This window comes from Passer domesticus, chromosome 1 (genome assembly GCF_036417665.1).
Source record: "Passer domesticus isolate bPasDom1 chromosome 1, bPasDom1.hap1, whole genome shotgun sequence".
Classification (NCBI taxonomy): domain Eukaryota; kingdom Metazoa; phylum Chordata; class Aves; order Passeriformes; family Passeridae; genus Passer; species Passer domesticus.
In genome coordinates, this window is record NC_087474.1 from 68881237 (window position 1) to 68902188 (window position 20952).

Consider the following 20952-nt stretch of genomic DNA (forward strand, 5'->3'; position numbering starts at 1 on the left):
ATCTGTCAATTCAGCACTGAATAACATCACAAACCACAAAATGTGATGCTTTCACAGAAGTTATTTATTAACTGAAAACATTTTTTTAATCTCAGTTTTAATATCCAGGAATTGCTAAACTATCACAAGTGCAATCAACACAACTGAGGTGTGAGAATTCAAGTAAGTCTTTTGTTGAGAATCACAGCTTTTGCTATGAAGACAACTTTGATTATTCTGTGCTTAACTGATGTAGACTTTACTGACATGAGGATAGTATGCTGGAATCCAACCACACTCCAATCTAGACAAAAGTATTCCTTAAGTTTCTTACAGACATTATCTTTAATTATTGTTTGTGCTTATTATCAGGCATTGTAAAAGGTATTATCAGAAAAGCACATTAAAAAGACATTAAGATTTTAAATGTACCAATGCATCACCAGTAACTTGTAGTGAAGAGAGCAAGGGTTAAATAATTTATCCTCCAACTGCACTGTCCCAAGAAGTACACTCACATTAAATACTACACTGTCATACAGCTATAAGTAAGATGGTTTTAATTTTGACCTTATACAGTTCACAGGCAGATAAAATTGAATTTCAGTGGCAGATATTCTACCTGTGTACAATACCTGTAAGTATGCCTGCATCACTGTGTTGTGGAAACTGGGAACCTAGGCATGACCTTCTTTTACCCATCTGTTTTTTCCAATTAATACTAAACACATTGGTAGTCAGGGCTGGCAAACAGCTTTCTCACACAACACAATTCCCCAAATTCAGGCAGCTTGTGTGTGTAACTTAGATGTTGAGTATAGGAAAGTTTTTTGCAACTAGTGTAGAAAGAGGCCATCCTTTTTGTGTTTTTGACAAGCACAGATAACAGTACTAAAGTCCTCACTACCACAAATATGTGGGTTTGATGCATTGGGAATTGTTGGAGGGGCAGTAAATACACTTTAACTGTACTTCAGTTGGCATGATGCACACAGTACTGAAAGATAATGTGCTCCAGACCCCCCTCATCTCAACTGCTACACAAATACAGCCATAAAAAAATATTTAAAAATAAGGAGTAGCAGTCAATGCTACTTTATGTGCGCTTTAAACAAAAACCCTGTCAAACTATGTTCCAGCTTGCTCTCCCTCCCTCTCCAAGTCTTGTGTTACCTGATGGGATAAAATATTTTAAAATACTTCATTTCAAAGGGTACATTCATTACTTTATAGGAAGAAGGATTCTGTTGCCTTCTTTTATTTATTTTTAATAATGAGCACAAGAAACAAAATTTATTCCACTTAACTTCTGCCATGCTGATTTATTCACCAAATCAACATTGCACATTTAAAGTGCTTTGTTTGACTGCCATTAAAATGTTTTTAACAACATTGTTTATTTCATATGAAGGAAGCCTTACATCATCTTTTGAAGATGACAGAATAGTGAGGGCAAGCCAAAGGTCAAAGCCTCGCCTCTAACCACTACTATTTAAATCTATATTAGGTCACAAATAAGCCACGTTCAAAGGTTTTTAAACTTTCCTCTCTAATGGACCTTCACCTGTGTAACCACAAATCCAATTCAAGACACAAAGCCCACAGGGATGTGGGCTCCTGTTCTTTGAAGGGAGTTATATTGCTTTAGACACTGTGCAATATTTACATTAGGGACTGTACTCCTACCCAAGGAAAGTCATGGTCTTTTTATGGAAGAGAGGGAGTTTATCTGGATCATCATGTCACCACTTGTGCTTTCTTCACACAGCCCTTACAGTCTCCCCTTATAATTCTGCAAGTTGTTCCTATGAGTATCTTCTCTTCCTCCTGCTTCTCACTAAGCCAGCAATTCTTTGTCCTGGACTGTCCTGTTCCCAGGACTGCTGGGGCTAACAGGCATCGAACAAAGGCTATATTTCATCCTAGACATGCAAGCTGTTAAGCCCAAAGTACACCTCTTTGCTCAAAATCCTAAAGCAGCCCTGCAGTCATCATTAACAGTGCTGAAAAAGCTGTCTGATAGCTTATATGGATGCCTAGATATAGCTCAAAACAATTCTTCACCTTTTGTAAGCAGCAGATTTCTCCCACAATTAAAAAAAAAAACCACCCCAAAGAACAAAAAACAAACAACAACAAAAAAACCAAACAAAAACAAAAAACCCCCCAAAAATATCCCACACACTTGCTTCTAAAGGAGGTCACATAACCACATTAGAAAGAGTGAGTATTTACACAAAATTCTAAAGGGAGACTGCCATCCCAAAGCCTCCCTTATCCACACTGAACTACTAAAGGTAGTAAAAAATGGTGGTCTAGTTTCCCTTGCTATAGGTCACAACTTCTTTTCATTATGCACAAGCCTCAAAGTTCTCCTAGTTACACAGGGATAATCCAAGAACAAGAAATCCCTACTCTTTACTAAAAATAATGGACATTGTGATCACATTGCTTAAAAACTGGATGTATAAACAAAGACTATGTAAAAACATTTGGCAGCACAGAATACCGTAGATATCTCAATACACATACAGGACAGGGCTGATTAGTTCTAATGAAGGTAGAAGTTGCATTCATACATATTTCTGGCTCAAAAAAAAAAAAAAAATAAAAACAACAGCACTCTTTCCCATGTTGTGGGGATTGTGCTGTTTGAAGGCTTTTATAATCCTCCAAAGCAGACATATTTTATTTCTAAGTATTCATCAATGCCATATTTTGAACCTTCTCGCCCTAAGCCAGACTCCTTTACCCCACCAAAAGGACATTCCGCTGATGAGATTATGCCTTCATTAACACCAACCATTCCAACTTCCAGCTGTTCTGCAACTCTCCAGATCTGAGCTGGGTCTTGGGAGTAGAAATATCCTGTTGTGCAGACACACAGATACAGGAGTGAAAATCAGTACGAGCAATTGCAGGAGACTGAAAAAGAGACTTAATGACATTCAAAATCATCACCCCACAGCACTAAAGCTCACAAAACTGCAGAAATACTCTTATCTGACAGAGAAACATACCTGCTAAACCCACGTTAGCTGCATTTGCTATAGCAACAGCTTCTGCTTCAGTCTCAAATCTGTCAACAGAAAAAAAAATAAAAATAAAAATAAGGCCCGCAGTTCACATGCCGTCTTGTTGACTTACTGACAAGAAGCAGTGTTATTGGGAATTAAAATGTCATTTTAGTTTACCCAAAAGTGTACATTAAAAAGCTAATTTAACTTTCATTTTGAAACACTGAAGTGTCTACCTCTTCTCTTAATTTAAACTGCAGTTAAGTAGTTAAGATTGCCTTTGTACCTCTGAGGTAGCTGGACAGTACCGAGACATTTACTTCACATGCGTTAGCGCCTACCTATTTCCCCAAATACACAGCACTCTCAAGTCTGAGAGATAAATGTATGTTCTTTCATCACATCCAATTGCTCTGCACAAAGGCAAGGAAGGCTTTAAGGAGAAGAGACAGCTCCAACTCACACTCTGTCAGAAAAGCTTAGGACTAGCAAATCACATGACAAACTCAAAAGTCCCGTCTCCTATTTCATACCACAGATCATGAAGGCGATGAAGGTTTTGCTGCTATCTAGCCTTGCTTAACCATTGAGATACTTTAATTTTCAAAAAGTTCCTGAGATACTAAGATCAGATCAAGAAAAAGAAACAAACAAGCCACATATCCAAAGTATGTTTTCACATGTGTACCCCAGTCTTTTTACAAGACTTGTGTGATCACACAAAAATACTTTTTTGTCTTTCAAATTTTGTTTATTCAAAATAATATTTCATTGGTTTTTTAATTGTTAATCTGTGGAATTAACTATCTCACCTGATAACTGGTGCTAAAGGGCCAAATGTCTCCTCTTGGGTGCAAAGCATTTTTGTTGTAACGTTAGTTAGTAATGTTGGCTCAAAGAAATTCTTCCCCAAGCTGTGTCGTTTCCCTCCAGTCACAACAGATGCTCCTTGAGAAACTGCATCCTTAATGTGTTTCTCTACCTGAGGTATGCATAACAAAAATCTTCAAGTCAGCATTTAAGAATGAGCAATAATACATTTCCCACTGAAGAAATAATACTCTGCCAATATTTAAGAGAAAAATTTGAAGAGAAGTTTACATTTTGCAGAGGATCATTTGCAATATTATCTAATTTCTCTTCATTTCTTGTTTCTCTCAGTCTAACATAATTTCAGAGAGATAAATTATGAATGTGGCCCCAGCCCACTTTTCTGTAGAAATCAAAAGCCTCCACCTAATGTGAGAAAAAGTCTGTGCAGGACTAAAAACTGAATCTTATATCAGTGATCGAGCACTATGGAAATGAAGCGTATGACTTGCCATGGAAAGAGAAACAACTCTCAAGATGAACCTGGCATTCCTACATCTATGATTCGACCTACTCCCCTATATTTACAATTCATCTAAAGACAACAAAGTAATAAGAAAACCAAAGTAGCAATCCCCACCTAGAATACTGTCCTTTGAAATTACAGAAATTACAGAAAGGGACGATATACAGTGTTTGTTCATTTGTATATACAGTTGTACCTGATACACTTTTGTGATGCAAGAAGGGAAAACGTGAAGGAAAGAAATTCAAGGACTATATCCTTTGTCTCCCAAATAACTGAATATTTTCCCCTTCTTTTATAAAGAGAATCTGGCAGCATTCATGTATAATGGATTCAAACCAAGCCTGCATGCAACTGTGCTGTAATATCTTATACAGTATGGGCCACTTGACTCAATAATCTTTAACCTTAGGAAGAGTGAAACGTTATAAAATATGTGACTTAGTAGGATTTTTTTAAAAATAAATATTCCTGGAGTTGCAGGTCACCCAAAACAGAAGACCCAAACCATGCACATGAAGTTTCAAGTGATTACAACATCCAGAGTTTTGGTATTTTTAACTCTGATAAATTATTCTGCCTAACTTTTGCCAAAAAGAAACACTGCTCCTCAAAAGAAATCGTCAACCACAGTGCTTCAGAACTGCAGGATCACTGTACAGCTCTCACAATGTATCCAACTTCAGTGAATGGACTTGAGAACAGCTAAGGAGTAATCAGGAGGAATCAGTTTATCCTAAAGGAGGGCTCTCCCTTAAGGGAAACAGAGGGATGATACATGAACTGTCCACATCTGTTTGTCTATATGTACACATGGACTTAGGGGACAGAACACACTTCCAGCCACACTGCAAATATCCTCTAATAAAACAAGGGAAAAAAGGTGAAACATAAATGTAAAGTTATTTTATGGATCACAAAAAGAAAATTAGAATGTTAAAAATGAAACATTTACTTATACCTTCTCCACTGCTTTTTCATTTATTAGTGGTCCTTGGGTAGTTTTTGCATCAAATCCATTTCCAACATGTAGTTCTTTGTCTATAGCTTTAGCAAACTTTTCCACAAATTCATCATGAATTCCCTTTTGCACCAGGAAACGGTTTGTGCAAACACAAGTCTGAAAACAAACAAGATGAGACAAAACCCCGTTCATTTTTATTGTATTTAATCCATCTATTAATTCATTCTGGCCTTCATGTCACAGAATCAGGTTACTACACTGATGTCCCCTGCCTCCTCCCTCATCCTAAGCTGTTACCCAGCTATGCCATTTCTTTCACCACCCATTTCACTTCAGAAATACAAATTCAACAAGCTGTCAGTGGGTGTGGGAAATATGTCACAATGCTAAGTTGCTTATGCTGGGGAAATATTCTGCGAGTTTTGTGGACTCACATAGATGGATCAACTAAGGTCCAGAAGCTGCATGAAATACCTTCTAATTAGACTGCAGAATGCTGGACTGAGCAGCAAAAACTCAAGTCACACTTAGTGGTCAGGGGTCTTTTCTCTAACTCCTTAATTATCTGAGTTTGATTTTGCTTTCTTCCTGAAAGCTGTTTATAAGTGCTTTCAATGGTCTATTTATTTGTGCTACCCCTTTGCTCTGACAAAAATATATGGGATTTCACTGTTGCTATTTAGACTTGCTGGTAACTGGCTTTAGTGCCCAGAGCCATTTGTGAGTGCAGCACCTTTCTCTTCACAATGAAGTGTTCTATGCTTCCCTTTTACATAAAATAGCTTATTTACAGCTTAAACTTTATGTACAGCTCTTCACTGTCTAGAAACAAGGACAAAATTCCTCACCTGTCCTGAGTTTCTATACTTAGAAGCCAGGGCTCCTGCGACAGCCCGGTCCACATTGGCACTGTCAAACACAATAAAAGGAGCATGTCCTCCAAGCTCCATGGAAACTCTCTTCACAGTACCAGCTGCGTGTTTCAGCAAGATCTGTAGGCAAAAGAAGAGACACACTCATCTGCACCTCTAACAGATGTGAACAGTGGAATCATGGATGCAAGGGAGTGAAAAATTAACTCTGGCAAGGAAATAATCTGCATCTTCTCTACAATGTTAGACCATCTCCTATGACAAAAGCAACTTTCATCCATTAAAATCCTTAAAGATGAAATTCTGGCCAAGGACTAATGCAGAGAAAGATTTTGATGAACTTCAGGTCAGGTTAAGCTTTTATATACTAATATTGTCAACTTTTTTTTGTTTGTTCTATTTGTCAAGGTAATAAAATCTTGGTTACTCTTATGGTAGTTTTCCAGGATCTGACACAATTTGGTATTATGATTTGCCTTGATACCAGACCTTTGCTTCATTCTGCATACAGCCATCCTAGAGAACTGTCATTTTGTAGCCACACTGCAGTTTTAGTGATTCAGTTAGAGATGGTGACAAGACTTCTAATTGACTACGGTTGATAGCAGAGATTCCAGGGCCTCACTCCTCTAATACTTTCTCTCAACTGCTGAAGCCATTCTTGAATGGCTCCTTTCAAACTCAGTTTCAGTGTTCTTATTAGTATGTTGTCACCTTACGATATAGACCAAGAACATAGTGTACAGGACTGTTCACATTATAGTTTAATAAAGGGCAGTTATCAAGAATTACAGACAGGCATCGTTCTGTGAAGTACTGACGCTAAAACATATAAGCAGTATTTCAAGAGTTACACAATTATTTGGACAATCTGTCCACAGCAGCCAGAAAAGAAGGCTCTCTATAAAGGCACACACTTTCCCCCTACCTTTCTAGTATAATCACAGTAACAATCTTCAAGGATATTCTGTCCACGTATGTACCTTTCCTGTTGCTGTAGAGCCAGTAAAAGATATTTTGGATACCAATGGATCAGTGCATAGAACTTCCCCTACAGCTGCAGTCTGTTGTCTGGAACAAGGGACAACATTATACACTCCTGCTGGGATTCCAGCCTGGTTTGCAAGCTGTAACAAAAGAAAAACAGAATTTGCATAATTAGTGCATTTTGTAAGAGGAATAGTCACTTAATGATTGTTCATTGTTTTGAAGAAAACAGTCTGTAAGTCAATGGAAGCCAAGAGGACTCAGCACAACCAGGAACAGGTGCCACAGGTGCTGGAGAGAGCAGCTTTGCTCCATCTGTGTTCAAAAGAACCAAATTAGAGATATAAGGATATTTTGAGTATCAAAATGGCCCAATCCACTTTGAGGCTCTAGACCATATTAGAGGCAATTTGCAAAGATTCTCACTAAACTAAAACACCTGCCTGCATCAAGTCAGTTTGTCCTTTCTTTACATATGCAGCTGGCCAGAGCTACATTCTAAGCCCATCTGGATTCCCTGTTTACAGTATCAGTCAGTTGTTGAGGTAAATCTTTGTACTGAAAGCTCACCTCCCCAAGAGCTAATGCTGATAAAGGTGTGTCCTCTGCAGGTTTCACCACTACTGTACAGCCAGCTGCCAGAGCCGCACCAACCTTCCGGGTAATCATAGCGCTGGGAAAATTCCACTAGGAAGAGAGAAAATAGTACAATCAAAGTTGGGAAAATTTTGCCTCCTGTTTTTGCAGAAGTAAGTGACATTTTGAATGGGGGGGCTGAGCTGGAAACCTTAACGTGACTCAGAAGAGTTCAGCTGTGCTTACCGGGGTTATAATGGCTGCCACTCCTACTGGCTGCTTCAGCACCAGGACTCTTCTGTCCTTTGCAGATGCTGGAATAACATCACCATAAATCCGCCGAGCCTCCTCCGCAAACCACTCCAGAAACGAGGCTGAGTATGTGATTTCACCCTGTGCTTCTTTCAGAGGCTTCCCCTTTGATTAAATCAGATTGAAGATACATTGTAAGCAGCAAACAGAAGCAACACAAACAAATTCAAGCAATTACGGAGTTTCTCTTCTTTTCAAAGTACTTTATGATCCCCTCCCTCCGACGCACACTGTGATCTCCAGCAAGGATTATATGATTGCAGCAGCAGTAGTTGTGTGGATTCAATATACCATCATTGTATAGTCAATAATTTGTATGCTGTGCCTGGATTCACACCTGCCCAGGACAAGGAAGAGAAATAGCAAATGTAGTATGCATTTATTTACAAACTCTAAGTTAGCTGCTATTACCACTCTGAAGAAAGACACAAATCACGTCAAAACAGTTACAAGTTTATGCCAGGGTTATTTGTTTTGGCAATATTGCTTTGGACCACCCCCAGGTCTGATCCTATGGACCGAACGACCATTAGCAGCAGTGACACAACAGAGGATCTGCTGAAGTATCTTCCAGCAAGGTTTTGTCCAAAAGGTCACCAGTTTGTGAGCTCCCAGACTACTCAGTGACACCAACTGTATGAATCCAACTTGGAGACTTGCTTGATTTTTCCCAGTTACAAGCATTTCTGCCACGGGGACCATGGATGGTGAATGTACCCTTTTGCATGCCATGAAGCAAAACATGGGTCTGGTTTCCTCTGGTTAGGTACTACCCTTATCAAACCAATGCACTTTATGTATGTCCGGAGGAGGAATGTTTGAAACGTCACCCAGTGACGTAGCAGAGCAATGTGAGTGCACAATATGCCCAAAATTATTTAAACGGACATGATGGCTAACTGGTGAAGCACGCAGGGAGAGGTTTGACGGGTGTCACTTTTAATGGTGTCCCTGTTCGCCTGCCTGTGTTGGGTTTCCCAGCGCGAGTGGCAGCACGGGGCAGTGCCCGTGCCCACTCCCGCCGCCCCACTCACGTTCTCGGCTGTGATGATCCGCGCCAGCTCCTCCTTGTTCTCCATCATCAGCTCGTACCATCTGCGGAGGCGCGCGCTCCTCTCCTGGGAGGAGGGAGAGACAAGGCTGCCGCGGCCGCCGCACGCAGGGACGGGGAAGCGAGGCCCCGGGAGACCCGACCGGAGCGGAACGGACGGCCCCGGGGCCCCCTCGCCGCCACCTCCCGCGGCCGCTCACCTTGGCGGGGAGGCGGCCCCAGCCGGCGCCGGCTTCGTGCGCGGCCCGCACAGCCGCCCGCGCCTCGGCCGCCCCGCAGTCGGACACCCGACCCAGCTCCTCGCCGCTGGCCGGGTCCTGCACGGGGAAAGCGGCGGCCGTCTCCACCCATCGGCCGCCCACCAGGCCGCCCCGGCGCACCAGCGCGGCGGACAGGGCCCGGCTGGCGGCCCGCGCCGGCCCCGGGGCGAGCGGCGCGGGGCGCAGCAGGAGGCGGCGGCGGGCGGCGGCGGCGCCCCGCGGCAGGAGGGTGGCCATGGCCGCGCTCCGGCGACAGGCGGCACAGCCGGGCACGGCCCGCCCGCGCCGCCCCGGAGGAGGAGCTGCCGAGGGGCCGGGCCAGAAGCGGCGTCTCGCCGGGACACGGCGGCGGGTGGCGCCCGGGCGGGGGTGGGAGCGTAGCCGCGGGGGCTGGGGGCGGGAGGGGCTTCTGCTTCCCGGAGCCTCGTGTCCCGCGCCCATTGAGACCCCCGCTTCGTAGGGAGAGGGGAGGCCTGGAGTCACAGAGTATCCTGTGTGGGAACGAACGCACAGGGATCATCGAAGTCCAGCTCCTGGCTCTGCGCAGCACAGCCGGGTGTCACATCATGTGCCTGAGGGCGTTGTCCAAATGCTGCTTGAACTCTGTCCGGCTTGGTGGTCTGACCGCTTCCTTGGGGAGCCTGTTCCAGTGTCAAAGCACCCTCTGGGTGAGGAACCTGCCCCTAATACCCGACCCAAACCACTATTGGTACAGTTCATGCCGTTCCCTCATGCCCTGTCACTGATCACCACAGAGAAGAGATCAGTATCTGCCCCTCCTCTTCCCTTGGTGAGGAAGATGCAGGCTGTGATAAGGTCCCAGGGCTCTCAGTCTGCTCCAGGCTAACTTGTGCTTAGCTGCAGGAGCAGTGGCCCACGGGAGCCTGTGGGCCACTGGCTCCCATGGCAGCGGGTCAGTCTGTGGCACAAGGACCACGTGAAGCCCCTGCCCAGTGCCACCATCTCGCTGGGGACTAGTGTGGTTGGGAAATGCAGGGTGTCCAGCCTCTGCAGCCAGAAGTTTGTAGCAGTACACTTGGCAGGAGTACTTCCATGAGTCTCCCACATATCAGCTGGGCTTTCAATACTGACCATAAGACCCAGACATAAGTGTGCAATATTCTATCAGCTCACCAAAAGTTATGAATTTGGATCATCTGCAACTCAGGAGCTAGTGTTTTTCTATTAATACTGGTTTGGCAATTGGCTTTAATTTCTTTTGTGAAATGAGATATAGTTGCTCTAAGGCAAGCACACCATGAGCTGGACAAACTATGAGAGGACAATCTCTGCCACGCTGTTGGATTTAACAGAAATCTCACTGCTGCTGTTCAGTGATGCACTGATTACACTGCTCAAATCCCAGAGATGTTACAGAATTCAAGTGGGGAGAACACCCACAGTTTATTTCTTTCTTTATATAAATCACTTTATTTGCAGTAAAAGAAAGCATTGGTATAAAATAGCCTTTCAAATTTGGCAGTCGTTTGCTTGCTGTGTCAGCAATATGTGTGAAAGAAAAGGCATGCTCCGTAACCTACATTTCAAAGGTCACAGTGCTACTGCTCCAGGCTTCTGAAAACCACAGTTGGAGCCAGCATCATGGTTGGTCTGAAGATTTGGTCTGTCTCGCTGGTTATACTCTACCATTTCTGTCAGAGATGTATCCCATGTGGAATTTCAACACATGTTGAAATAGGTAAGACATGTTCAAAATGGATTTTCTTGTGTTCTGAATTTCTTGTGAAGAGAGGTAAATCCAGATTCAGCTGGAAAGCAGAGGGAGGAAATAATGTTAAAGTAACAAGCAGTCTACATAATTTTAAAAATGTGAATAACAGATAGGCTAAATGAGCAGTTCGATTTTGGAGTCTGAAATTTTACTTGGTTTTGTAAGTAAAATGCTTGAATTGACTTGTGTTGTGTATTTTTCCGTCTCCTAAGACACGGGCATTATGTAACTGGAATGTTTTTGTCTGTGAGTCGTACACAGACAGAGTTTTGCTTTGGAGAAAGAAAAGGAATGCTTTAGGCAATTTGTGGGATTGTTATATTTAAATTAAAGAATAACACAAGTTCTTTGTGGTATCTCTGTTTTTAAATCACAACTGTATTAATTATGCCATACCTGCACAAGTAGATAAAATTCTGTAATGTGTTTCTCTCTGTAACTAACAGCATAAACATTTTGTTCTGTGTCTCTTTCTGATAGGTTGCTCTCTGTAGCCAGAACAGCCTAGATTTATTGAGAATGAAGGAGACAACTGAGTGAATATCAAAATGGAGAAATACTTCTGTTTTGAATTTCCTGTTTGTCTGTGCTATTTTTAAAATCTGGTTTCTTCCGCAGTTTTGCAAGCACAAAGATGAGCAGTGTGAGGTTATTCTGAGTTACTCATAATAATGACAGTTTAAGTTGTTTTTATTTCTGGTTTTGTTTCTAAATCCATTGCTCAAACAGATGGTAAAATTATTCAGGTAATTTTCTCAGACTTTAAGTACTGGATACAATATATGCAACTTTGAACAATTTAAAGACTGGGATTATTTATGGTGTTTGAGACTGGAGTGTGTTCCCTTACTGAGTGTTGTATCCATGGTCAGCATCCTGGAACAATTTGCTTTTCCTAACAATATGTCAAGAAACCCATAATAATCTGTAGGAGAAGTCACGCTGCCTGAGGTTAGGCAAGTGCACACAACCCTGCAAGCTCCAGGCTCTAATTACCAAGTATGAGCTTCTGAGGACTTGAAATAACAAATTAGCCAGAATAGAGTGTGTTTGAAAAAAAAAAAATCTACAAAGAGAAGCTTACAGATCTGTCCCAAAACAGTATTTTTTTTCCTTTTTCTAATCAAGGGAGCATGTTGCAGAAAACTCGTGTTTATAGAATATAAATTGGTTGTCTGAGGAGTTGTGCATACACTGAATCATTGGGTTATAGATTACAATGAGTTTTGTCCATGTGTCAGAAAATTACATTAAACTGTGATCAACTCTGATGTTGCTGAAATGAGTACTCTTATTGCTCACATAAAAGTCTATGATGATAAGATGAAAATATTTGCAAAATATTTGCAAAATATTTCCAAATTCAAACACTGAGTACTCCAGGCAAACAAAAACAAGCAAACAAGCAAAACCAAAACAAAAACAAAAAAGCAAAATCAAACCAAAAAACCCAAACAACAAACCATAGGAAGTAATTCCTCTTACTCAAAGCCAGCACCGAAGAAATCCTTAAGTTAAAATGGTGAAAAGCGCTGCCTGTTCAGAATGTTGATCGTGTTCAGTATGCTTGGCAGAGCTGTGCTGTGTCCTACTTGCATGGCCCTGCCGGGAGGCAGGTTCCAGTGGGGAAGCTCTTCGCCCTAGGGGTTACTGTCAGACTTGAGAGGCTCTGTAGGACTGTGGGGATCTGGCATAAAATTCCTTGTGAAGGTGGTGTTGTAGAACCTGGTCCCACTTGAGTAGTGAGAGAAGTGCGGGGGAGGTGTGAGGCAGAAAAAGCAAACTGCCAAACTAAAGCTCTCCCACACTGGAAACAGAGATGTGTGTAGAAATGTCTGAGCCTTAAAATTTTAGAGTATTACTTACTATTTTGTTGCTGTTTCTCTTCTGGTGCAAGGCTGATCTTTAAGGTGTCTTACTTGCATAAGGATTATTTAGATTATTGGGTAAAATTCAAAGTGAAAGATCATTCAAACCCCCACAGTTTTGTCTAGATCTTATTCCAGAATAGTAATGGATTGTTTTGGATTTGGTAGGGGGAGTTTTTTGTTTGTTTCTGTTGTTGTTTGGTTTTTTGGGCTTTTTTGTGATGTGATTTATTTGGTAAGGAACTAATTAATCTTTGAAAATAGCTTTAGAGGAAATGTTGGGTGTTTTTAGAATAGTGTCAATAGATTATTCCTGGGATCTAATATTAATTAGGTGACCTCATTAAAGAAAAGGATGTAATTTCATTTAATTCACTTGTTTTGCCAGCTAAATAAAGATTTTGGCAGTAAAAATATCTGCCAATTCAGTGAATAAGTAGTGTTATTTACCTTGCTGATTTACCTTTAGATTTTTGTTACTTTTCATGCATGTTAAAAATTAATCAAATTGTTAAACACCCACATTGATTCCCAACATACCTTTCTCACTGTTAAGGGCACAAATGAAGCTTGAGTACAGTACAGTTAAAACTTTATGGTCCACGCTTTACATGTGCTGTGTGTGGTCATGTCAATTCACTGCTGTAGCTCATTTCTGGACATGGGGAGTTCATTTCCCTGTGTTTTCAGCTTGGTTGGTCAGCTTGGGAGCTAGGGATTAGAGAGATTGAAGATGCGCCACAGAAAGAGCACTTCCTTATTAACTCCCTGGGCGAGAAAGCACACCTTCTCACCGGTTCACAGTTCTGTGAGAAATGGTGTTTCATGTGCTTGGTTTGGGTATGAAAATGTAGGGTCTTGTGGTTCTGCTGCTGCTTCTACCAAAAAGTGGGCCTGGACACAGTACCTGTAAATTAAAACTTCAATATATTGTTTTTCAGCACATAGAGCTCTGGAATTTTTCAATAAGCATGAAGGGAGTGTTAATTATAGACAGGTAGGAAGCATATTATTTCTTAATTTTCTACACCTTTTTTTCTGAGTGCTTTTCTTTCTGTCTTCTTGCCTTTCTTTATTATTCTCAGTAATGTGTGTATCAATATTGTGCCCGGACTGTATTTTTTATCTTTTTTATTCAAAATAATTTGACTCCTTCTGAATATTATTGCAGAAATATAGCAATTATACCAATGTGTGTATATATACACTTTGTGTGGTTTCTTTCATGTTTTCCTATCTTTTTTAGTCATATTCTATATGAGCAGTTGTATTATAAGAATCAGTAGAGGACTTTGGAAAAGCAGATTTAATGAACCTAAGGTCAGCAAAATGACAGCAAGGTTTTGTGCACCACATGGTGTATTTTACCAAGATACTAGTTGTATTTTGCTGGGTATTTAGAATATATCTTTGATGTTGGCAGTAAAATGTGGTTTTGTGCTGTGCAATAGCATTCTGATTCCTTTCCTCCACATCCTTTCCCCAGTTATTACTAAATCACCAAGATGCTTTTCAGGCTGGAAGCATTTATCCTGATGCCTTTTATTCTCCAATCTGCAAGCGTGGTAAGAGAAGCTTTATAAGTCCAATATTATAACAATTACATTTTTATGTGGAAATCTTACAGAATTTAGTGGGTTGAAAATGGCTACATTGTAAGAAATGAAGTGTGGCCAAAAATGCTTTCCTGCAAAAACTATCCAACATTTTTGTTAGAGCCTTTTTGTAGAAATTTATAATAAAATAACACGTTTGAAAATGTTTTAGAAAGTAACTCTTGGGTAAATTTAACTATTTAATGGGTAGGACAATTTGATAGAGGACGTTGTTTGACTAAATTAGGTCAGATTACTGAGTACAGAGAGAAAAAAATGATTACTTTTTTATAAATCTTAGGGAAGGCCTGAAGCTATTTCTGTGTTAAAAATTATTTGTTTCTATTAGATCAGCAAGAAATAGGATAGGACAATCTAAAAATCCCACAGCAACAAAATAGTGTAGGACTTGCTGGGGGTGGGTGGGCAAGTGTTAATAACATCCCAGTTTAAAGCCTTTTTTTTTCCAGAGTGCAGTCTTCTGCCTTTCACTCTTCTTGTTGGAAATTAATGTCGGTCTTAATTTTGCTGTTTGCAGATCAAAAGACTGCAGTACAAAAATAGCACCCTCTTGCAATAGTTGTAAAAAGTATGTCTTGACTTGCAAGTGGTCCCCTGATTTTTCAGCTCTGAAAGGTCAGCTCTTGATCATAATCAGGTTCTTCAGCAACATTAGGGCTATAAAACAGCCAGCTAGGCCTTGCTGTAGGATATTTGCTACTGAAAGGGTAAATCTGCATAGTGAGCAGTTAGCAAATGGGATGAAGAGCCTATCCTCCAGGTACAAGCTATTAGGGTGTTTTAGGCAGATACCAGAGACGGGGCAGTGGTAAGTACTTTGTGTGAGGATATCTGGCCTTACTGGCTTCAGTATTATTGAGATATAGTGGAAGTTTAAAATACTGGAAGTAGCTTATTTTAGTGGGCCATGCAAATTCCATGAAATTTGAGGGGTAGTTAGGATCTTTGTTTGGTTTAGAGGCAAATCACACAGTTGCAGCCAAAGTTCTCATTTTTCTCAGACAGAGATTGTTGATGCTGCCTGTTGGTTATGCCGACTCCAGGCTGCCTGGTTCATATCCTGATGTGCTCATCACATCCAAATCACCTCTCTGTTCTGGCATTTAATACTGGTTTTGTCTTCTATCACTCATTGGGTCACTCATCTCTGTTTTCTGTCTGGCTCTGCCAACTTCTTGTCCCAAACTTCAGTCTTGCTTTCCTTGTTTGTAAAATACAACACTTATTTTCATGACTGATGTTCTCCTGGGATTTTTTTCAGTTCCTACTTCAGCTTGCTTATACCCATCTGCCTCATCTTTCCCTTCTAACCATTTTGACCTGTCTTATACCAGGTCACAGCTTCTCTATCTGCAGTATCCAATCTTCATTCCTTCACTAACCTTGGAGTCCATCTTGCCTTGTTAGAGTTGCACCACTTGTCAGCAGTTTCCTTAGTCAATATGGAAGAAATAGCTCTTCAGAACTGAGCTGTTTTAACTGAGTGTGACAAGATCAAGAACAAAGCCATCCAGACTGCCTCTGGGCAGGAGACAAGCTTAGATGTAGAAGGCTACTCTGAATTTGCTAAGCAAGAACCATCCTTCTTTTATCTATTTTAGCTGCACTGTTAATATGTCAAGAGGCCAAAACGTAAGTGAATTGCCCCTGAAGGTCTGCTCTCTCATTGTTTAATCTACCCTAGTATTGTGCAGTTTCACATTGCTGTGAAACATGCACTCTTCCTCCAAGAGTACTGATGGTCTGAACAGTCTCCCACCTACCTTCTTCCCCCCTTAGAGAATTTAACATTGTGTGGTGTTTGATCTCTATGTCAACATCCCTTTACATTTAGCTTTATGTAGGTACACAACATTTTTAGGCAAGCTCGCTGTTAGGTGCAACACAATCTTTCTGCCTAAATTCAGGTGAGACTAGTAAATGATTCTTCTAAATGAAACCTATTTTTTTCTGCTTTCCTCCCTTTTTCCCCTCCTACACTGACTGTATGTTGGCTAGTTTGCCTTTTTCTTGAAAATTATTGTGACGATAATGATGACATAGCCCGCCTCTGCCCTGTGGAAACTGATACCTGCCAGACAACATGACATTTTGAGTTGGCTGCCGTTCCCTATAGCTTTTCTGCCATCCAAGTGGATGCATTAATTTAGTCAGCAGGTTCTCTGTCAGCTCTCTTTACCCTCTCTGCTTGGGAGGCAGCTTTTCATTGTACTGTACCTAGTCACAGGCACAGAGAAAAGGAGCAGGCACCAATTTTCAGATGCTTCAAACCAAAATCATAGAAGGTAAATCTAGTATCTGTTTTGTTAGTATAAATCAGATAAAAGTAAGTCTCTTTTGGCACTTTTCATGAGCTGGAGTGCAAAATATAGAATCTGTCTGACATTAAATTGAGCAAAAGTCTGTGGGGTTTTTTAATGGAGAAAACCCCTTTCTTTTCTTTTTTTCTATTTCATTTTTCCCCAAAGAATGAATTAAATACTGATATAATTTTATTGCAATAGGAGTGTTCCATGATGTGTCTGAAGAAACTCACTGGTCACCATTTCTCAAAGCAAGTATTGACTACATCAGAAGGAATTATCCTCAGCCATGGGAAGAGGTAAGAAAATTTATTAACTTTTGTTTGATTGACTTTGTTTTCAACTGTTTTGTTCACCTTCACTAGTTGTAATTTCATCATTTGTGAGGTGTAGAAAAAACCCAACATTTTTATATTAAAGTCTCTGCTTATACAATAACACTTGAAATCCTCTTTTAATCTTTACCATACAAAAAACTTACAGTTTCCATATAAAGTCTGTCAGTTATTTCCACTGTGGTCTGGTGCTTATGATACATTTCATAGGTCCAAACTTTTAAATATAATTGGTGGTCTTGCATTCCTGTGAGATCTGGTTCAGGGTTTGCCATTTGAATACCAGACACCTTTTAGATTTCTTACTTATGAAATCTTGAACTTAGTCCGGATTTGCTCTTGTAATGGTCTGTAAGCTATGTAGGAGGAAATGAAAAACAATTTGTCAAAGTGAGCATACAGAGGAATGTATTTCTCTCCTCTGTCTGCCTACACAACAACCATGGTGGCAGAGGGAGTTCAGTCTTTGGAAGTGGAATTGTTTTTCCTTGGTTCAGAAAAACAGTTTGGTACACATTTAGCTTGAAGTATGCAAATTACCCTCACATCAACATGTAATTCTATGGCCTTGGACTGTTTAAACTGCTTAAAGCTTCTCAAGTTACAAAAGTTGACCACAGCATCAAGCAATGAGCTGTTAGCACTTTGTCCTGATAAACTCTTGGACTATAAGAGCTTCTTACCTGTATCCTTGTTTAATGCATATACATAAAATGCTAACATTTTCTTAAAGACAGGAATAAAATGACAGACAAATGGATTGTTGTTGTGTAGGCTACAGAGAAGCTGGTGGCTTTCCTGTTTGGAATTGCTTCACATATGGTGGCAGATGTTAGCTGGCATAGCCTGGGCATCGATCAAGGATTTCTAAAGGCCATGGGAGAAGTAAGCCTGTATTATTTTATTTATTCATACAACTGGATTTATTGGAATGGATGGCTTTGCTTTGGACTGTGGTGGGGAGGAAAGAGAAAAGATGGAGCCCTGCTTCAGGAAGATATTTGGAAAGACACAATGTCACAAAATTCATAAGAGTGAAGTTGGTCAGGTTTGGGACCACTAACCATTAGTGTCTCTTGGAGAGTTTGTTTCTGCTCATATGAAAATAAACAGGCAGTTCTCTTGTTTTTCTCTTTCTCCAGATTGATTTTCATGGTTCATACTCAGAAGCTCACAGTGTTGGAGATTTTGGTAATGTTTCTGTTTGCCAATCATAGATCCTTTTATTGGAATAAGTCCTCTTCAAAACCTGGTGGTTGATTCTGGCTCTTGTCCTGTGCAATGCAGGAATTAAGGATGGCATATGGACACTGTATTCTTGCCCTCCCCCATGGCTTGCAAAGCCCTGCTGTACCTGTCCTCAGGTTTCAGGAGATGTGATAAGGCATATGGACATTGGGATTAAAGGCAAAATGCAGACCAAAGGATGCTAAGATATGGATGGAGTCACTACTGTGATTTTAAATTATACATTATTCTCCGGAGGTATAAAATGTGCAGCATACTTTCAGGTGAACCATTTGTGTATTCTAAATACATAGCTAGAAGATCTGCCATATAAATGCCTATAGAAGAGCCATACATAGCTTCATGCACACTGTAACCCATGACAGAAAGCTAACAGGTTTTGTTTCTTGGGCTGTGTGCGGTTTTTTTCATTCTTTCATCCTCAGGAGGAGACGTAGTGAGTCAGTTTGAGCTAGACTTCAGTTACCTGGCGTCAAGTTGGTAAGATAATGAAGTTGTCTTCTTTCATATTTAATGGGTTTTTTGTATAATCATATTTAATAAAATTACACATAATATAATTCTGTTTTAATCTGTTTTAAAAAATTCTTTCCTTTATTTTTCTTTCAAAAAAGACCCTTGCAACACTTTTAAATATTGTGAGTTTGATATTCCTTATATGCATATTTAGTGTTCTCTGACATAAAAACTGGAAGGACAGAAGAGAGTTTTATGTATAGGAACACAGCAAAAAAGATTAAATTATTTGTGTCTTAAGTTATAAGTAGTTATATGTAAAATAACTAGTGAAAACCTTTTGCTGGAATGTCCTAGCAGCTAGTTAAATAACTCAGTTAAGTGACAAGCTCAGTGAGATATATTTAAAGTTTGGGAAGTTCAGGATGTTTAATTCAGTTTTAAAAGCATAAAAAGGAGCAGAAGACTTAGATATCCACTTTTTTAAAACTCACAGTTGCATGTGCAATCCTGGTATTTGTGGATCTTCATGACTTTATGTAGTCTTTTGAAATTTGGAATATTTTGTAGGCTGTTGTTATTGCAAGAACTGCAATATTTTATCAGGTGGTGTGGACCATCTGTTGTTGTAATACATTCTTTTTGGTTTTAGGTATGTACCTGTCAAAGACCTAGCTGCTATCTATAAGGAATTTTATGGAAAAGAGATCATAACTGAAAGCACAATTGCTGAATGTACTTATCTGCTGTTTTTTGAACTGTAAGTTGAATATCTCTGCCTGAACATTTGTAAGTGAAACATGTAGGAGAAATATGATAGTCATATTTGAAACACTTTACACATTGATGTCAGCAATGAAGACTCCCTCCTAGACCCCAAAAATCACATCCGAATTTTTGTAATGACTAGGATTCAAATTTGGACTACACAATGACTGCTAAATTATTATGCCACTGATGGTGAATCTTGGCTATTTAATGCATTTGTACATTTAACATATTTATGCTTATTTATTTGAGAACAGCTGTGTCTTCAAGTACCATTGCACTGTGGTGAGTTAACAGTATAATTATCATGCACTGAAGGAGTCTCTAGATACATGCCTCATCTACACTTTATGTAGATCCCTTCAAGTGAAAGAATAATTCATAAAGGACTTTGGATATCTGACAGTGTCTGCTTTTGAATATCCTGAATAGTTTAGCTGTTTCCTGTAGTTCAGTTAATTACCAATAGTCACACAACATTTACAAAAACCAAATCCTTCAAAATTAAGGGCAATAAAGTTGATATTGTTTTACATTACAACTTTAAAAATATATTAACAATCAACACGGAAATGTAATGGCTTGCATAGTATTTACCATATAGGACTTTTGAAAATAACTACTTAAACTATTAAGTATTAAATTAAGCAAGTTTTATTTCTGATTTTTTTTTTTCAGGCATGGAGAAAGGCTTCTTGTTGGCAAGGTTGGTTTTCTGTTTTCTTTATAAAAATGAGCATAGAGATGATGTGATTCATCTTACTGAGTATGTTGCCTATCCCTTAGCTTTTTCCAACATTTGCTAGTAAATCTCCATTTCTGGTGGAGAAGTTCCACGAATATTTCCTTGGGGGAGTGGATGACATGGCATTCTGGAGCAACAACATTTTTGAGCTGACGAGCCATATGCTAGAGAATGGAACCAGGTATAGTGTGTGTCCTAAACTATGAAATGCAGTAGTCAAGCGCTGACACCCACTTAACTGTTCTTCTTAAGGCAGGATCTTTCCTAGAATAGGTGCTGAGCTTTAGATCCTCACTTGGACAAGGGGATTTCTATGTCTGCCTTTTACCTGGGTGCACAGGGTTACATAGGCCTTGCATTTGTATTTTTTATGTGTTCATGCTCCTTTGCCCTAGCATGCCTCTGGCATGCCCAGGAGACACTTACCAGAGAAAATTTGGGGCATTCTTTAAGACATTCTCAAGGGCGTGCTTAAATGTTGCATAGCCATCCCCTGAGGTTCTGCCTAGACTGGCAATCTGAGTCTG

The 20952-nt window shown here is 40.1% G+C and overlaps 2 protein-coding genes across 3 annotated transcripts in view; one reads left to right on the plus strand and one right to left on the minus strand.

Annotated features, from left to right (window-relative positions):
• Positions 1-43: 43 nt before the first annotated feature.
• On the minus strand, positions 44-9889 carry ALDH5A1 (aldehyde dehydrogenase 5 family member A1). Its single transcript, XM_064422597.1, is given in 11 exon segments — positions 44-2847; positions 3000-3058; positions 3809-3978; positions 5294-5452; positions 6145-6288; positions 7152-7295; positions 7726-7842; positions 7978-8148; positions 9078-9161; positions 9295-9489; positions 9491-9889. Coding segments are annotated over 11 exon segments (1833 nt in total). The 5' UTR covers positions 9875-9889; the 3' UTR covers positions 44-2641.
• Positions 9868-20952, plus strand: part of GPLD1 (glycosylphosphatidylinositol specific phospholipase D1) — a 23388-nt gene continuing 12303 nt past the window's right edge. Inside the window, exons 1-10 of one of the 2 annotated variants that reach the window (XM_064422594.1) lie at positions 9868-11053; positions 13896-13951; positions 14441-14519; positions 17075-17172; positions 17983-18093; positions 18351-18399; positions 18882-18936; positions 19565-19672; positions 20359-20386; positions 20467-20606. In XM_064422594.1, the coding sequence (XP_064278664.1) occupies positions 10957-11053; positions 13896-13951; positions 14441-14519; positions 17075-17172; positions 17983-18093; positions 18351-18399; positions 18882-18936; positions 19565-19672; positions 20359-20386; positions 20467-20606 (821 nt within the window). In that variant the 5' untranslated portion in view covers positions 9868-10956. The remainder of the gene's footprint in view (positions 11054-13895; positions 13952-14440; positions 14520-17074; positions 17173-17982; positions 18094-18350; positions 18400-18881; positions 18937-19564; positions 19673-20358; positions 20387-20466; positions 20607-20952) is intronic. The other variant, XM_064422590.1, reaches the window with a different exon arrangement.